The sequence below is a fragment of the Anolis sagrei genome, chromosome 4 (genome assembly GCF_037176765.1).
Source record: "Anolis sagrei isolate rAnoSag1 chromosome 4, rAnoSag1.mat, whole genome shotgun sequence".
Classification (NCBI taxonomy): domain Eukaryota; kingdom Metazoa; phylum Chordata; class Lepidosauria; order Squamata; family Dactyloidae; genus Anolis; species Anolis sagrei.
The window spans coordinates 54,209,321-54,227,732 of record NC_090024.1 but is presented as its reverse complement, the minus strand read 5'-3'; the positions used below and the strand labels follow the sequence as shown (position 1 = coordinate 54,227,732).

The window sequence follows — 18,412 nt, the reverse complement described above, 5'->3', positions numbered from 1 at the left end:
TATGAATATGGTACTTCATCAGGACATACTTCTGAGTCAGTGGCATAAATCCCCAACTCGACATACACAAAGATAACAGCGTACAATAATATCTCTCAAAGAAGAAATGAGAACTTCTTTCATACATAGCCACAAGTGCTTAATTCTATTCCTTGTTTCTTATTTATGATACAATCCTTAGCCATTAGTCATGCATCTGTATATTTTAAAATGTTTGAGCTCAAGAGCCTAAACCTGGAGAAAACATGACCTGCCATGTTCTAAAATCCACATGTAAGCTTACAGGTTAGTGTTTGCTTTGCTTTCTTGAATAAAGTATTTGAAGATACTATCAAAGTTTTGCCCAAATTGGCTGAAGCACTCTCTTACAGTCGGTGACGCAATGTGATGATGGCCATATGTGCCCGTACATTGGTATCCAGACAATCCCATTGCATCAAGACCATATTGGCCCCTCTGGGATATCTCATTGTCCTCAATGTCACTGCCACCACTTCTCACTGACTAAGGGGCTCCCTGTAAGTGCCTAGACATCATGGTTGCATTTTCTGAGGTCAGAATGGGGCACCCACATAACCAGAAAGGAGGTAATTCATGACAACTAGCCACAGTTGTGGTAGACAGCTTAATGAAAATGTTGCCCCACTCTGCAACTGCTGTATAAGTGGAATATTCCTTTTTGGACACAATTAAAAATAAAACAATATTATGCTGCCTTTATTCAGATATATAATACTAGAAAAGGGTATTATTACTGGACTGCAGAAAAGGATACTATACAATAGCAGAAAACTACTAAAATCATCAAGGGACTTGAGCAACTTGTCTGTGAGCAGAATTCACAATGTTCAGGATTATTTGGATGATTTAAAAATCAGGTAAGGTGGGACTTAATAGTGATGTATAAAATTATACATTTTATGCATTTCTCATGCTGTTAGGAATCATCCAATGAAATTGAATCAGGACACTAATTCACATAGCACATGGCTAAACTGTGGAATTTGTTGCTTCAAGATGTAGTGGTGACTAGCACCTTGGACAGCTTTAAAAGGGAATGTTATCAATGTATGATCGTTAGGGACATCATCTCTAGTACCAGAGGCAGAATGGCTCTGTATCACTGCATAAATATTGTAAAGGCACCAAGAAGTCAGTAAGAGCAGTCCCTAATTAGTACTTGGTCGGGAAACCATTACTAAATATCAGGTGTAGTAGTCTATGTTTCAGAGGAAGGAACTGGCAAAACTACTTCTAAAGATTCCCCGCCTAAGAAAACTCTCAAATTAATGGTATCACCATAAGTTGACAGGTGACTTCAAGACATAAATACACACCATTATGTATATTATTTGCTAGTAAATGCAAGACAGAAGATTCAGTTACAGTCCTTTCCTCCTATTTCACTACCTATTGGCCAACTGGCTGGCTATTGTGTGGAAACAGTTTTGATAAGATATACAGCTCTGGTGTAGTAATGCTTTTCCCAAGTTCTTAAATCTGCCCCAAAGTTGAAAAATCTAAAATAACTTGTAACTAAATAGAATTTGGAAAAATCAGGAAAATAGAGGGAAAAGTGTTTATATAGACATCTTATTCTGGAGAAGAACAAGGGCTTCCTCCTGGTCTACACAAAAAGTAAAAAAAGATTGTATTGCCTTTACTGTATAGAGGAGAAGTCCTGCAAACCCTAAATAGAGAAAAATGGCCCCCAAATGAAATCAATTTGTAGCCCTATGAATGGTAAAACATCAAAACACCTGGGCATCCCCTGGACAATGTCCTTGCAGACACCAATTCTCTCACATCAGAAGTGACTTGCAGTTTCTCAAGTCACTCCAGACATGACAAAATTGAGACAGATTGGGAAATTTTCAAGCAATTCCTGCCCACCCATGCCCTTGCCCCCGCTTTAAACCTGGAAGTCTTTGGGCAATTGGAAAGTGACTTGGGGAAGATACAGAATGGTCATCTGCCCACACAGGCCAGACATTATTCTCCCTGATAAAAGGTAGCAATAGGTGCTTCATACTTTCCTAGCAATTCTACTCCAATCTTCATTCAGTGAAATAATACCATGTGACCTGTAATGTTTTCTAGGTTCACTGAAGGCAGAATAGACTATTTCTTTCTGTAATGTGGAATCTCCAACAAGACCATAGTCCAGGAGGCTAAATGGCTGTAATTGTCCTATTCCATTATATTCAATTAATCTTGTTTATGAATCCTTAGAACCAGGGCCGGCCCTAGGTAATTTTCAATGGTAAGCAAACATTATTTTGGCGCCCCCCCCCCCCCAAAAAAACCCCCACAAAAACCAATCACTGAAAAATAAAAGGTAGAGGTGAATAAAGAGTTACCTTAAAACCAGAAGGTTACTTACATTATGTTCATATAGTTACATTACATAGAATTAACACAAATTAATGTTTTTTAAATGCAAATATTTTATTAAACTTGGCAACAATTTTAAGTTTTTGTTGTTATTTTTGATCTACAAGTATGACACAAAGTATTGTCGAGGGCTTTCATGGCTGGAATCACTAGGTTCTTGTGGGTTTTTTCGGGCTATGGAGCCATGTTCTAGAGGCATTTCTCCTGACGTTTCGCCTGCATCTATGGCAAGCATCCTCAGAGGTTGAGAAGGTCTGTTGGAAGTAGGAAAAATGGGTTTATATATCTGTGGAATGGCTGGGGTGGGGCAAGGAGCTCTTCCCTGCTGCAGTTAGGTGTTAATGTTTAGCTGATCACCTTCATTAGCATTTGAAGGCCTGCCTGAGTCTGGGAAAACCTGTTGCTGGGAGGTGTTAATCTGTGCCTGGTTTCTTCCTCTCTGTTGTTTAGCTGTTATAATTTTAGAGTTTTTTAATACTGGTAGCCAGATTTTGTTCATTTTCATGGTCTCTTCCTTTCTGTTGAAATTGTCCACATGCTTGTGGATTTCAATGGCTTCTCTGTGTAGTCTGACATGGTGGTTGTTGGTGTGGTCCAGCATTTCTGTGTTCTCAAATAATATGCTGTGTCCAGGCTGGTTCATCAGGTGCTCTGCTATGGCTGACTTCTCTGGTTGAAGTAGTCTGCAGTGCCTTTCGTGTTCCTTGATGCGTGTCTGGGCGCTGCGTTTGGTGGTCCCTATGTAGACTTGTCCACAGCTGCATGGTATACGGTAGACTCCTGCAGAGGTGAGAGGATCCCTCTTGTCCTTTGCTGAACGTAGCATTTGTTGGATTTTCTTGGTGGGTTTGTAGATTGTTTGTATGTTGTGTTTCCTCATCAGCTTCCCTATGCGATCAGTGGTTCCCTCGATGTATGGCAGGAACACTTTTCCTCTGGGTGGATCTTCATCTTTACTCTCGTGGCTTGTTCTTGGTCTTGCAGCTCTTCTGATGTCTGAGGTGGAGTATCCATTGGCCTGGAGTGCCCAGTTGAGGTGGTTCAGTTCATCTTGGAGGAGGTGGACCACACCAACAACCACCATGTCAGACTACACAGAGAAGCCATTGAAATCCACAAGCATGTGGACAATTTCAACAGAAAGGAAGAGACCATGAAAATGAACAAAATCTGGCTACCAGTATTAAAAAACTCTAAAATTATAACAGCTAAACAACAGAGAGGAAAAAACCAGGCACAGATTAACACCTCCCAGCAACAGATTTTCCCAGACTCAGGCAGACCTTCAAATGCTAATGAAGGTGATCAGCTAAACATTAACACCTAACTGCAGCAGGGAAGAGCTCCTTGCCCCACCCCAGCCATTCCACAGATATATAAACCCATTTTTCCTACTTCCAACAGACCTTCTCAACCTCTGAGGATGCTTGCCATAGATGCAGGCGAAACGTCAGGAGAAATGCCTCTAGAACATGGCTCCATAGCCCGAAAAAACCCACAAGAACCTTATGACACAAAGGTTTCACAGAAAATACAAGATCTTTGCATTATGACAATTCCGCTGAGACAATTGAAGACAGAACAGCCCTTAATACATGCATACATATACATACACATACATACATATATATATTATTTTATTTGGAATTGCAAATTGCAATGCATTCCATCACACACACACTTAAATAAATATTCTGTGTTTACGGAATGAACGGCTTCCTTTCTGCAAGGACTTCTTCTAGAATGCATGGCAATTCCAAAGAAAATAAAATATTTTGGACCACAACAAGTAAGTCCACTGAGATGACTAAAGATAGAATAACCTTATCTATATAAATAAATATATAATTTTCGTTTGTGGGATTAACATAACTCAAAACCCGCTGGACGAATTGGCACCAAATTTGGCAGCAAAACACATACTAATCCAATCTATGTCCGTCAAACAAAAAAATCTCTGGCTGCTTCTCATTATTTTATTTTGCATACCATCACACTACCCCAGGGTGCTATTATTATTATTATTATTATTATTATTATTATTATTGAGTCTAAATGGCCATCTATCAGGAGTGTTTCAGTTGTGCTTTTCGCTTATGCCAGAAGGAAGTTGGATTGGATGGACCTTGGAGGTCTCCCTACTTTATGATTCTATTACTATTATTAATAATAGTATTATTATTAAGCAGAGTCTCTATGGCCATCTGTTAGGAGTGCTTGGATTGTGTTTTTCCCTTATGGCAGAAGGAGGTTGGACTGGATGGCCCTTGGAGGTCTCTTGCAACACTAGGATCCTATTACTGTGAATTCCTCCCAAATCCCTCCAGAGTTTTCTGCTGGTCATGGAGGTTCTGTGTGCCAAGTTTGGTTCAGATCTGTCATTAATGGGAGTTTTAATGGTCTGTGGAAGTCTGAGCTGAATCAGTTGAAGGTACTCCAAATCCCATCAGCTTAATTAGCATTCAATGGTCTTGCAGACAAGAGTCAATCAAGGCCAGCTAATATGTCTTAACAATGGATTCCCCTGGGCAGGAAGCAGCCAGGCTTTGAAGCTGCAAGGTTATTTGCTGCATCAGAAGCAAACCAAGGGTAAATTTGTAATGTATATAGAAAACACAAAGTTTAAAAACTTGGCATCCAGCTGCAAGGTCATTCAGTGCTAATCAAGGTGGCCAATGGCAACACTCACATTTGCCTCAAGCAGGCAAGAGTTCTTCTTCCCACCCTGGACATCATTCCACAGGGATATATATAAACCCCACTTGCCAAGTTTCCAACAGAGTTCCCAACCTCTGAAGATGCCTGCCATTTATAACACATAACAATCTAATAAATATAAATAATTATTATGTTAAAAATAATAACGTAATAAATAATAATTGTAAATAGAATAATAAATATAATAAAATATAATAAGAATAGTAATAATTCCAAAGCTGAGAAGGAAAGGGGGGCGAGTCAGTTTCCAACAGACCTCCCAATCTCTGAGGATGCTTGCCACTGATGTGGGTGAAACGTCAGGAGAGAATGCTGCTGGAACATTTTGAGCCTTCCAGGCGAAGCAGAGGCTTCAAAGGGCAGAGAGAAGAGCATGGAGTGGGGCAACAGCAGCAGCGAGGTCTTCCCCCCTTCTCCTCCAGGGTCTTCCTCCTCTCCGTTTGGAGATCCCCAAATGGAAAGGAGGAAGAAGAGCCCAGAGGAGAAGGAGATGGCCAAGCCTCGCTGCTGCTGCTGCCCCACACTCCTCTTCTCGCGAGAAGAGGGGCGAGAAGAGAGCAGCAACAGCAGCAACAGCAGCAACAGCAGCAACAGCAGCAACAGCAGCAACAGCAGCGAGGTCTTCCCCCCTTCTCCTCCAGGGTTTTCTTCCTCCTCCTCCTCCTCTCCATTTGGAGGTGTCTAAACGGAGAGGAGAAGGAAGAAGCGCCCAGAGGAGAAGGAGATGGCCAAGCCTCGCTGCTGCCCCACACTCCTCTCGCCGCTCTACGAGGTGCACGGAGCATGAGGGGAGGGAAAGGCGTGCACCTTTCTCTTCTCCCTCGCACGCCTTTCCTGCCTCTGCCGCCAGGAAAGGCACATGCGGGGCGAGAGGGGAAGAGCAGAGGCGCGCGCCTTTCCCTTCCCTCTTGCTCCATGTGCAGCTTTTCTGCCTCCTCCTGCCGTTGTCCCCGCCACCGCGCGTGGGACGAGGCCCAATTGGAGGAGCATTTAAGGAGGCGCATGACGCCCCTCGGAAAAACAAAGTGTTCCGCGGTCGCTTACTTCGAGTAATGGAAAAGCCGGCCCTGCTTAGAACCACACAGCCTGTTCAGAAGTCTCCTCCATTTGTTCAGCAGCATTTGTTCCCAAGTGTGGAATATATCTGAAAGTCAAGCTCTATAAGGAAAAGCTTGAGAAGCTAAGTATGTTTAGCTTAGCGAACAGAAGGTTAAGAGGGGATGTGATAACTAACTATATTTAAATATTTGAAAGGATGTCATATTGAGGAGGGAGAAATCTAGTTTTCTGCTGCTCCAGACACTAAGACAAGGAGCAATAGATTGAAATTACAGGGAGGAGGGAGTTTCTACTTAAACATTAGGAAAAAACTTTATGATGGTATGTGCTGATGATCAGTGGAATATGCTGCCTCATAGTATAGCAGAATTTTTTAAAGAGAGGCTGGATGGTCATCTGTTGGAAGAGTTTTAATTGTGTGTTCCTGCATGACAGAGGACTAGACTAGAAGGCCCTTGTGGTCTCTTCAAGCTCTGATTCTTTTGGTCCACAGGAAAAAAATGCATGCAGTTTCCATTTCTCCTAAGAGCTCAACTACAATAGTTCAGATTTCTAATGGGAAACTCCTGAACCACCTCAACTCTACAGGAATTGAGTGTCCAGTTTTGCCTGATCCTTTTTGGAGCAGAGGAGAGCTCGACTCCAGTCAGCCTAAACTTGGGAGGGGCTTGAGCTTCTCCTGTCCTGAGATCAATGATAATGCTAATATCAAGTGATTCTGAGAATTTAGTACTAAAACTTGTTACTAATTATTGCCAGCTATTTCGTATATATATATCTGTTCCAACACTTTCACATAAAAGCATAATTTTACGGTTCCCATAATGAACTACTTCAGTGTAACGAAAGATTACACCTACGTAGTATATTATGGAAAGGTAACAGAGGTACATTGTTCGCATATGCATATTCAAATGTGTGTTGTTCCACTGTAGACCTAAAATGGCTGTATTGCAGAATGTTGTTGCCTGGTGACCAAGAGTGCATCTCCTACACCACTGAGAAAAACAGATTCACTCCTATTGCTCTCTAGAAGACTGGGCTGATAAAATAAATCCATTATAGATCTACAAGCCAAAATTTTCCCTTTCTCTGCATGCTGTTTAGATTGAGTATGGCCCTGTAATCTTGAGCTCTTCAGCATGCGGGCAACAGCACAACGAGATGAAATATTTGACCCAGCCTTTTAATAAACAGGCAAGAATACTGCTACTGTAAGCCTGAAAGTTATCTTTGCTTCAGTGAAGTCTATGTTGCTTGTCTAGCCTATTCTGGAGCAAACTCCCACCTGCTATCAGTCTCTCTTTCGTTCATTAAAATCAAGTAGTTAATTAGCCTCAGCCTGTCCTCTCCCCTTCTCTCTTTTCCTTTAATGCAGCAGTAATGATGTCTAATTACCAGCAGCAGTGGATTACAGAACCTTCAGGAGCAAATCTCTGGCTGACAGCAAAGCTAAGCAACAAAGCTTTAAAAGCTTCAAGGGGAGAATGATTCTGGACAATAAGGACATTTTGCGCGCGCGCGCACACACACACACCCCTCCACACCAGTTAAAGAAATGTCTTTGGACTTAACATTGTTGTTTTATTATCACATTAGCCCCATGTGTCTGCCCGCACTTGGCAGAATGATACAAAGTGATTGATTTTACATCAAAATATATTTTACTTGAAGTGACTTTTCATTGGGTATGAAAAGTTTTTGGTTATAAAGGGTTGAGCACTGAAATAACTGTCAACAATATTAGGGGTGGCACATGCAGCAGTCAAACAGCACTGTTTAACAGGGATCATCATAAGTTATTAAACTCTTAGGTGGCTACTGTACGTTTCTGCAGATGAATGAGATGCTGAGTTGCTAAGAAACAGGCTAAAGTATCTGTCCATGGTACCAGTGAGTACAGCTGAATGTAATGACATGCAGTCTATTTTAATTTCAAGGTAACATTTAAAGTTCCTTCAAAGCCCGCTGTTGGCAAGGCCAAGCAGAAGATGGGCAACAGGAAGTAAGATCCCCAGGAGCCCAATCTCTGCAGGGCTTAGACAGCAGGAGGAAAGACATTACACTGTGGGTTTTGTTATCTCAGCAGACCAGAAAGTTCATATAAAACCTGTTGCTAAGTTTGGGGGTAGATAGAACCCTATATCTTGCCACAGACAAGTCCACAGTCCCCAAGCATTTCTTTCAGAGCAGTAGTTCTCAAACTTCTGAATGCTACAACCCCTTAATACAGTTCCTCATGTTGGGATGACCCCCAACCATAAAATTATGTTCATTGCTACTCCTTAACTGTAATTTTGCTACTGTTATGAATTGTAATGTAAATATCTGATATGCAGGATGTATTTTCATTCACTGAACCAAATAGGGCACAAATACCTGATATACCCAAATTTGAATGCTGATGGGGTTGGGGGCAGGAAATTGATTTTGTCATTTGGGAGTTGTAGTTGCTTTGATTGATAGTTAACCTACAATCAAACAGCATTCTGAACTCCACCAACAATGGAATTGAACCAAACTTGGCACACAGAACTCCCATGACCAACAGAAAATACTGGAATGGTTTGATGGGCATTGACCTAGAGTTTTGGAATTGTAGTTCACCTACATCCAGAGAGCACTGTGAAACAATGATGGATCTGGACCAAGCTTGGCACAAATACTCAATATGGCCAAATGTGAACACTGGTGGACTTTGGGGAAAATAGACCTTGACATTTGGGGATTGTAGTTGCTGGGATTTATAGTTCACCTATAATCAAAGAGCATTCTGAACCCCACCGATGATATAATTTGGCCAAACTTCCCAGAGAACCCCATGACCAACAGAAAATACTGTGTTTTCTGATGGTCTTTGGTAGCCCCTCTGACACTCCCTCATGACACCCCCCCCCCCAGGGTCTCAACCCCCAGGTTGAGATACACTGTTTTAGAGGGACCTAAACCATGGGCTTCTATATAGCTGCTGAGTCTGGCTAAATTGAATGGGACTCTCTTTTTGCCCTCCCTCCTTGAATATTGATTAGGATTCAAACCAAAGTTTGGATGTTATTCTTAAACAATTGTTGAATCTTTCAGTTGCATCATGAATTTTGATATGTTTGTGGCACAGTATGCAATGCTATTTTACAGATTTAAGAGACAAAGCATTTACATACAGAACCTTGGATCCACATTTAGGTAGCTATATTTGAAACAAACCACCAGAAATCAGTGCAACTCAAATTAGTCATGACTAGTTGAAACAGCTGATTTAGCAAATCTGCTCTAAGTATGGCAAGCCCTCAACACAAGCTGAAATCTTATCATTGATCCCAAATAAAGTAGACCCATTGAATCAATGGGAACTACTTACACATTAACTCGCAATTTAACAAACAATTTATTGAATCTACTCTACTTTGGAATAACCAACAGGATTCAGACCTGTACTTCTTCAAGAAGCATTATACAAAGCCAAAGAGCAATACTTGTTAGGCAACATACAATGCACAGTTATATACAATCACATGCCTATTTGAATTGGATTGCAGACATTGAAAACATTTTGTTGTTGAAGGCTTTCGTGGCTAGAATCACTAGGTTGCTGTGAGTTTTCTAGGCTGTATGGCCATGTTCTAGAAGCACTCTCTCCTGACATTTCACCGATATCTATGGCAGGCATCCTCAGAGGTTGAGGGGTCTGTTAGAAACTAGGCAAGTGAGGTTTTTTTAAAAAAACTCTAAAATCAAGACAGTAAAAAAGCAGGGGGGGTTCCAGAAAAGAATCAATCAGGGACAGCTAAGACTTCCAAAAAAAGGATTCCCCCAGGCAGCAATCAGCCAGGCTTTGAATCTGCAAGGCCATTAAATGCTAATCAAGGTGGCCAAAGCCAACATTCACACTTGCCTCAAGCAGACAAGAGTTCTTTCTCCTGCCCTGGACATTCCACAAATATACAAGCCTCGCTTGCCTAGTTTCCAACAGATCCCTCAATCTCTGAGGATGCCTGCCATAGATGTGGGTGAAATGTCAGGAGAGAATGCTTCTGGAACATGGCCATACAATCCAGAAAACTCACAGCAACCCATTGAAAACATTGTAAGAATATATGGCAATAGAATAAGAAATCTGATAAACATTTAACTGATTATGTTATGAAAATGGTCCTGATTAATCTTAGAGTCCTGCTTTTTCTAAGATTTTGAATATAAATCAATGTACACTTATCAGTTTTTTAAAAGGCTTACTGAACTCTGAGAAACAGGTTGCAACCAATGTATACAGGTAAGATTTTTTTAAAATCAGGTATAAAAAGGCATGCTGTGCTTGTAGTCTTTCTTCAAAGAGAAACCTCTCCAGTAAGTATAACAAGAGAAAGGCTAATCATAGAAAAGTAGTGGAATCATTGCAACAAAAGAATGGGATATGCAGCCCTTTCAGATATGGCTTAAATCATAGAGTTGGAAAAGACCTTGTGAGCCATCCAGTCCAACCCCCTACCAAGAAGCAGGAAAGTCACAATCAAAGAACCCCCGACAGATTGCCATCCAGCCTCTGTTGAAAAGCCTCCAAAGAAGGAGCCTCCACCACACTCCAGGGCAGAGAGTTCCACTGCTGAGCTGCTCTCACAGCCAGAAAATTCTTCCTCATGTTCAGGTGGAATCTCCTTTCCTGCAATTTGAAGCCATTGTTCCGCATCCTAGTCTCCAGGGCATAAGAAAACAAGCTTGCTCCCTCCTCCCTATGACTTCCCCTCACATCTTGATACATGGCCATCCTGTCTCCTCTCTGCTTTCTCTTCTGCAGGCTAAATATACTCAGTTCTTTAAGCTGCTCCTCATAGGACTTGTTCTCCAAACCCTTGATAATTTTAGTCACCCTCCTCTGGGCACATTCCAGCTTGTCAATATCTCTCTTCAATTGCGGTGCCTAGAATTGGACACAGTATTATTCCAGATATGGTCTGACCAAGGCAGACTAGGGGGGTAGCATGATTTCCTTGGATCTAGACCCTAGACTCCTATTTATGCATATAGAATCAGTGATTGCAAACATATATAACTTTTAACAATTCAGGAGACCACTTTATCTCATAAAAGAACCTAGCTTTTTCTTAAGCTGCCATGGAAATGCATCACTTTTCATGATCAGATGTTTACCTGTAGCTCTGACCGTACAGTAGAAAGAAAGCCACTATAACAGATGGAGAAGGCTGCCCACAAATCATTAAAACTTCTCTAGTCAATAGAGAAAAGTGAATGAAAAAATACAAAATATCTGGGAAACCATGACTTGAACCATGAATGAATATTGTGGTCACAAAGTTTTGTAGTTGGTGTAACTTATAAGAGAAGTACATAGTTTTTCACAGAAGCAATGGTTACTTAGTAGGTGAAGGTAAAGGTTTTCCCCTGACATTAAGTCTAGTCACGTCCAACTCTAGGGGTTGGTGCTCATCTCCATTTCTAAGCTGAAGAGCCAGCTTTGTCCATAGATGCCTCCAAGGTCATATGGCCAGCATGACTGCATGGAGAACCGTTACCTTCCTGCAAAGGCAGTACCTATTGATCTAATCACATTTGCATGTTTTTGAACTGCTAGATTGGCAGAAGCTGGGTCTAATGGTGGGAGCTCACCTCACATCCCAGATTCAAACTGCTAGGTTGCTAGGATTTTACTTAGTAGCATACCCTCAATCTACAAAAACTTTTTTGATCATATCATGTTTCAGTCAGAAGTTGAAGTCTTCACAGCAACATACACAAAATAAACAACACTTAGAAGCATTCTCCTTTGCAACCCAATCTCACCGTTTAAACCAACGATCACATTATATTGTGCCAATATAGACACCTGCTTTCTTTCCATATCAGCAGATGAATGCATTTCACTGCTGAGTCAATATACGAAACAGAATCTAGCATTTCTTCTTTCAAAAACATGCATTCCGTCCAAACTTAACACTCCTGTTAAAAAACCTCCTTTTACTGTGTACCTGAAAGCTGTTTTCCAAGCTGGACCTGACTGCTCCACCACAACAATGTGTTCCATGGAGCCAAAAAGCCAAAGGGGTGGTTCTGAACGCACAAATGTCCCCAACCCACAGGCAAAGGGAAAGCGAACCTACTTGGAATCAACAGTTCCCACCTTGAAAGCCAGGCAGTCCTTTCCACCAGCCCCACCATCCAGTTCGCAGCACTTCTGCTGCCAGGTCTGGAGCTGGCTTCTCAGCCTCTGGAAAGCTCCCAGACTTCTCCTCCTCCTCCTCCTCCTGCCTCCACGGAGAGACTGGAGCCAGCGAGGAGGGCCGCGAGAGAGAGAGAGACCCCTTCCCCCCTCTTCCCAGCCAGCCAGTCACCCTTGGCCATGTGCAGAAGCCCGGGGCTCTTTTGTTGCTTCCCTCCCCTGCCCTCTGCTTCCTTCCTTCTTTGCTTGCTTGCTTGCAGCCAGCCAGGCAGGCAGGCAGGCTGGTCCCGCGCCGCTCCCGGGGACGTGGGCAAACAATAAAGAGGAGAGGAGGTCGAGGGAGAAAGAGAGCGAGAGAAGGGAAGCAGCAGGAGGAGAGCAGCCTCAGCCCAGATCCGGGGAGAAAGCCCCCAATTGACGACCTGCCGGCTTTGTGCCAATAAGGATCTCCTTCGCTCCATCGATCGACCAGGGTCTGGGATGGGGAGGAGGAGGCACCGCGATGGCTCCCCTCCCAAGAGACAGGAGAGAGAGAGAAAGAGAGAGAGGGAGGGAGATGCTTGGCTTCTCACAAAAGGGACAAGGGGCAAAGGGACGGGGACGAGGCAGTCTCAAAGGGCCACGGAGGCACATCCCCTTTCCCCCCTGGGTTGGAGAAGGCTCACAAAGCCCTGAGCAGTAGGGAAGGTGCCAGGCAAACACAACATATGGGGGTGGGAGGGGGGAGGGAGCGAGAGCGAGCCAGAGGAGCCGGAGCCAACTCCAAGCTGGGGGGGGGGGGGGGGAGTGTGAGAGAGAGCAGCTCCCTGGCGGCGCCTCTGCTGGCTCCCTCTTCCAGTGTGGACACCCATATCTCCCGGGGCAGAGGAGCCCTCGACTCACCGTGGTCTTGACTGGCACGTAGAGCACCTGCTTCCCTCCTCCTCCTCCTCCTATTCCGACCCCAGCGCCGACATCGTCCGGACTGCTCAGCTGGAAGCCTTTGGATTTGACCCAGAATTTAAATTTGGCGTTGTCCGTGGAGCTGCCTTCGGCGCCGTTGAGGAGCTGGACGATGCGCTCGTATTTCTTGCGCGTCACCGTCTTGGTTTTGCCCGAGTCCCCGTAAGTCCGGAGGCACCAGTCCTGGAACTGGCGGTACATGTCCCGGTCCCCGGCCTCCATCATCACCACCCCCGCAGAGAGACGGGAAGCGGAGGGGCAAGGGAAAGAGAGAGAGAGAGAGAGGAGGGCTACAGCCGGGGGCCGGGCTCTCCGCCCTCCCCTTCGAGGGGCACCTGTTCCGCCCGGGAGGAGCGGGGAGGAGGGCTCCTCGGCCCCCGGGGTCCCAGGACGAGGAGGGGAAGGGGGAGGGGGTCCCGCCGCGAGCAGAGCCGGGAGGGGCCTCTCGAGGAGGGGGCGTCCCCTTCTTCTCCTCCTTCTCCTTCCTCTCCTCCTTCGGCCCCTTCTTCTCGGTCCCGACGCGGGGCTGGGCAGTCAGTCCGAGAGGGGCTCCCCGGCAGCCTCTTCCGCCCAACTCCTCGCCTTCCTCGCCGACGAAGCGGGTCCTGCCTCCGGTCCGTGCTTTTTGTCCCTTCCCCGCCGCGACCTCCCTCGGCGCCTCTCCGCCAAGCGCGAGCCCTCCTCCTTCTTCCTTGGCTTCTCGGAGGCAGAAGAAAGGAGGAGCGGGGACGGGGAAATATCATGGAGTCGGCTCCGTCTTCTTCCTCGGGCATCCGCTTCAGCCTGGATGGTGCAGGTTGGGGAAGGAGGCGGGCGGGTGAGGCGGGCGGGGGGGGGGCGAGGGAGAGGAGAGGAGAGCAAAGCCCACCCTCCGCCCCAGCAGCAGCCAACCCCGGGCCGCCTTCCTGTGTCTGTCCTGGAAGACCCCGCGCTGGCTTCTCCCTCCAGCGGCCTCGCTCGCTCTGCCCCCCTTTCTCTCTCTCTCTCCCTCTCTCTCTCTGTGCAGGATGGAGAGAAACGCTGAAGGGCAAATTGGCCTCTCTCTCTCTCTCTCTGTCTCTGCCCCCCTCCCTCCCTCCCTCCCCTCCGCCCTTTTATTCCAACCTAAGTCCTCTCTTTGGGTGGGATAGAAAGTTCTTCTCTGGCGAAGGAATCTCAGCAGGTCGTTTCAATCCTGCCAGTTATGGGAGGCTTTACTAATGGGAGGTCGGTCGTCTTGCCTTTATTGGGAAAAAGTATCAGAAGCTTCTTTCGAATTGGGACTGAGGGAGAGAGGGAAAGGTAGCGGGGGGCAAAAAGGAGGAGAACCCGGCCTTCGAGGAACTTTGGCGTCCGGAGGCTGCGAGGGAACCGCGCCGCTCTTGGCCCCCGTTTCCCTCCTCTCAGGACTGGGTTTTGGCGGTGCCTCTGCCCCTCCTCGGGTTCTTCTTCTGCCCGGGAAGCCCCAACCCTCTCCCTCTCGACGCCCCTTGGAGCTGGCAGAGGCAGGGGCTGCTCCATGCGACGCCTACTCGCAGCCGAGGCAAGGGAGTCCCTCCGCGCCGCTCCTGCCGCCACCGCCTCCTCCTCCCCGCAGCAGCCGCCGCCGCCTTCCCAGCCCAGACGCACTCCCACACCGTCTGGCCCGGCGCGCCGCCTCGCTCATGGCTCGCGGTCCCCTCCTGGGTCCGGGATGGCTCTCCTCAGGCGGGCCAATCCCCGCCCCCGCCCTGCCTGCCCCTCCGGCCCCGCCCCCTTCCCTCCATCCCTGAGGGAAAGGGCACCTGGCGCGCCTCCCGCCCCCGTCCCAGGCTGGCCCTTGCCAGGGCCACGGGGTCCCGCCTCCTCCGCCTCTCCTCCCCCCGCCCTTTCGGCTCTTTCTCTCGCTCTCTCTCCTTCCCTCCCCCGCTCTCTGCTCAGTGGCTCCAACTGGAAGGTCTCGCCGCCGCGCAGGAACCGGGACTGACAGCCCCGCGCCAGCCCAGCTCCTCGCTCTCTCTCTCTCTCTCTCTCTCTCTCTCAATCCCTCGCCTTTTCCCCCTCCCTCCCCCTCCCACTCCTCTGATTGGCCAGCGGGACAAAAGTTTCTGTGGAGACGGAGGCTGAGCCGGCGACGTGACGGGCAGAATTGTCCCATTTAGGGATGCCGGGCCGTGCGCAGGCGGGCAGAGCTGCGGGGGCAAGAGCGAGGGGCGAGGGGGCGGAAGAGGGGCAGTGAAGGAAGGGAGGGAGGGGGAGGGAGGGAGGCATCTCCCCGTCCTCCCGAGACAGCCAGGTGGGGGGAAGGGGGAGGGGCTGCCAGGGGAGCGTTTCCATGGAGACTTCTCCTGGTCTAGCCTAGGCGCTCTCTTTCTCTCCCCCCCCCCGCCGCCCTCCACCTCCTCCTCCTTCTCCCCCTCCCCTCGGATCAGCTGACACCTCATTAGCTTAGGACCTAATTATTGCTTATCGGAGCAACAAATGAGCGGGCGGGGAGGGCGCGTGGGCAGCCCGGCGGGTGGGGGGAGGAGTCCCGAGCGGATTCTCCTCAACTTGACGCCGGGGGCCGCCCCGGAGCAGCAACCCACCCTCTCTCCCTGCCTCCCTCCGTGTGGACAGCTCCTCCATTCCGGACTGGTGGAGCGGTCGCCCTGGGCGCCTACTTGGAGGGGAGCCGGCCACGCCTCTGAAGCAGGAGCCCTTGGGAGGCCAGGGCTCCCTCACCACCTCAGAGGGCAGGGCCTCTGCCTGGCTTTGCAGAACCAACCTGGGACGCTTTTCCGTCTCCTTGCCAATTGACTTGCCAGTTGCAACATCCACACCTGACTCAAGCAGACAAGAGTTCTTTCTCCCACCCTGGACAATCCAGAGATATGTAAACCTCACTTTCCAACAGACCTCACAACCTCTGAGAATACCTGCCATAGATGTGGGCAAAACGTCAGAAGAGAATGCTTCCTGGACATGGCCATAGAGCCCGGAAAACTCACAACAACCCAATGATTCTGGCCATAAAAGTCTTCGACAATACACTAATCAGGGTGGCCAATTGCAATATTTACGCTTAGCTCAAGCAGACAAAAGTTATTTCTCCCACACTGGACATTTCCCAAATATATAACGCTCACTTGCCTCGTTTTCAACAGACCTCACAACCTCTGAGGATGCCTGTCATAGATGTGGGCAAAACGTCAGGAGAGAATGCTTCTGGGACATAGTCATACAGCCCAGAAAACTCACAGCAAGCCAGTGATTTCCACCATGAAAGCCTTCAACAACACATTATTTCCCTTCTGTTGCCTTCTGATCCCCTTCACACCCACCCTGTCCCTGGGAGCCCCTCTAGCATGGCTTTTGGGAGAAGAGCACTGTGCTTTCTCCTTTGAGGGCCTCTTCCAAAAAGGGAGACTCTGGAGGTGGGCAGTGGGGCAGTTCAGAAAATAGGTCCCTAGCTGGACCAGAAGGGCCCTTAGGATTGAAATCCCAGGCCTGAAAAAGGAAGCAAACTTCCCATTGATCCCAAAATAAAAGCAATATACAGGGTTAGTCAAAATGTATAGGCCAATAAGCCATTCAATTGAATGGCTTATTGGCCTATGCATTTTGACTAACCCTGTATGTTCTTCCCAGAAAATGACTAAGAAGTAAATTTGTTTGGGTTCAGTGGCACTTAAATCCAAGGGAAACTTGCCCAAGAAAGTAACTTTATAGTTTCCTGAGGGGAGAACGTGGGGTAACAAAGCAAGAACATCAAGTGGGGGAAAATAGCCAAAGATATTGAAATGTAAGGTTATGACATCTTTCACTGAATGTACACATGTGGAATGTAGTTATTTCTTCTGATTTGCCTACTTCTTTTGGGTAAGTTCATGACTGAAGTCAGGAGTTCACTCCTTTGAGGGAAATGTGTCGCTGTCCATAGTGCTTAGCTCTGCACTGAAAGACTGGCAGATTTTGTGTGTGTCAGAAGCAGCTTGAGAAACTGCAAGTCACTTCTGGTGTGAGAGAATTGGCTGTCTGCAAGGACGTTGCCCAGGGGACCCCCAGATGTTTTACCATTCTGTGGGAGGTTTCTCTCTTGTCCCCGCATGGGAAGCTGGAGCTGACAGATGGGACTTCACCTCATCTCATGTATTTGAACCACCCACCTTCAAGTCAGCAGTCCAGCCGGCACAAGGGTTTAACCCAGTGGTTCTCAACCTGTGGGTCACCAGGTGTTTTCACCTACAACTCCCAAAAATCCCAGCCAATATACCAGCTGTTATGATTTTGGGGAGTTGAAGGCCAAAACATCTGGGGAGCACAAGTTGAGAATCACTAGTTTAACCCATTGCGCCACAGCAGATATCTTTTACGCAGTTAGGTGGGAATGTGTTGGACCACTGGGTGAGAGGATGGAGTTTTGGTTCAAGTGCATGTGTAACCTGTCTATTTTAGCTTATAACTAATAAAGGTTTGTCAGTGATAAATGGCATACCTGACCATTGTGTTTGTGTGAACACACAAACACAATACAGACACATACATACAGACATATTCAAAATCCCACATTTTGTTAAATATTTTTAACCTATCCTTTAAAAAAGTTTCTAATTTTTTTAAAAAAATGTGAAAGGAATCAAATAAAAACACAATAAAACATTAACAAAAATAAAGTGAGCATAAGAGGGCAGCATAAAACCAGACAAAGAAGTGAAAACATACAATTAATGCAAGGAAATGGAAATGACATATTTTGTCCCATGACAAAATGACATCAAGATAAGGGCATTCCTCTACTAAGGTGGCACAATAACTGTAGTTCTTAAGCTTTGTTAGGGTCACAGACCCCTTTGGCAACAATAGACGATAATGGAACTACTCCCCAGAAAAATATACATAAACATAGGTACACAAGGTTTTATTTTATTGCACTGGAAATGGATTTCCTTTACATAGATGTAATCTATCATTTTAAAAATATAATAACTCATAAAAAAACTAAAGTTTAGATTTTAAAATCGCTTTTTATGGGGAAATTCAAAAAATTGGAAAAGAAATAAAATTTGAAATATCATTTCTGTAGCCATGTTATGAGCCCCTGGTTAACATAGGAAAGGTCCACCTTTTACTCTGGTCAGGGGCAGCTCAACCCATTACGCAAAGTAAACATTCGCAGTATAGTTGATT

The 18,412-nt window shown here is 46.3% G+C and overlaps 1 protein-coding gene across 4 annotated transcripts in view; it reads right to left on the bottom strand.

The window, feature by feature from the left end:
* The window catches only part of NOL4 (nucleolar protein 4), a 157,229-nt gene extending 142,241 nt beyond the window's left edge, over positions 1 to 14,988 (bottom strand). For 2 of the 4 annotated variants that reach the window (XM_060775244.2, XM_060775245.2), the window contains exon 1: positions 13,226 to 14,988. In XM_060775244.2, the coding sequence (XP_060631227.2) occupies positions 13,226 to 13,510 (285 nt within the window). In that variant the 5' untranslated portion in view covers positions 13,511 to 14,988. Of the gene's footprint in view, positions 1 to 12,284; positions 12,473 to 13,225 lie in introns of those variants that run through there. The other 2 variants (XM_060775247.2, XM_060775246.2) reach the window with 2 other exon arrangements.
* Positions 14,989 to 18,412: the final 3,424 nt, after the last annotated feature.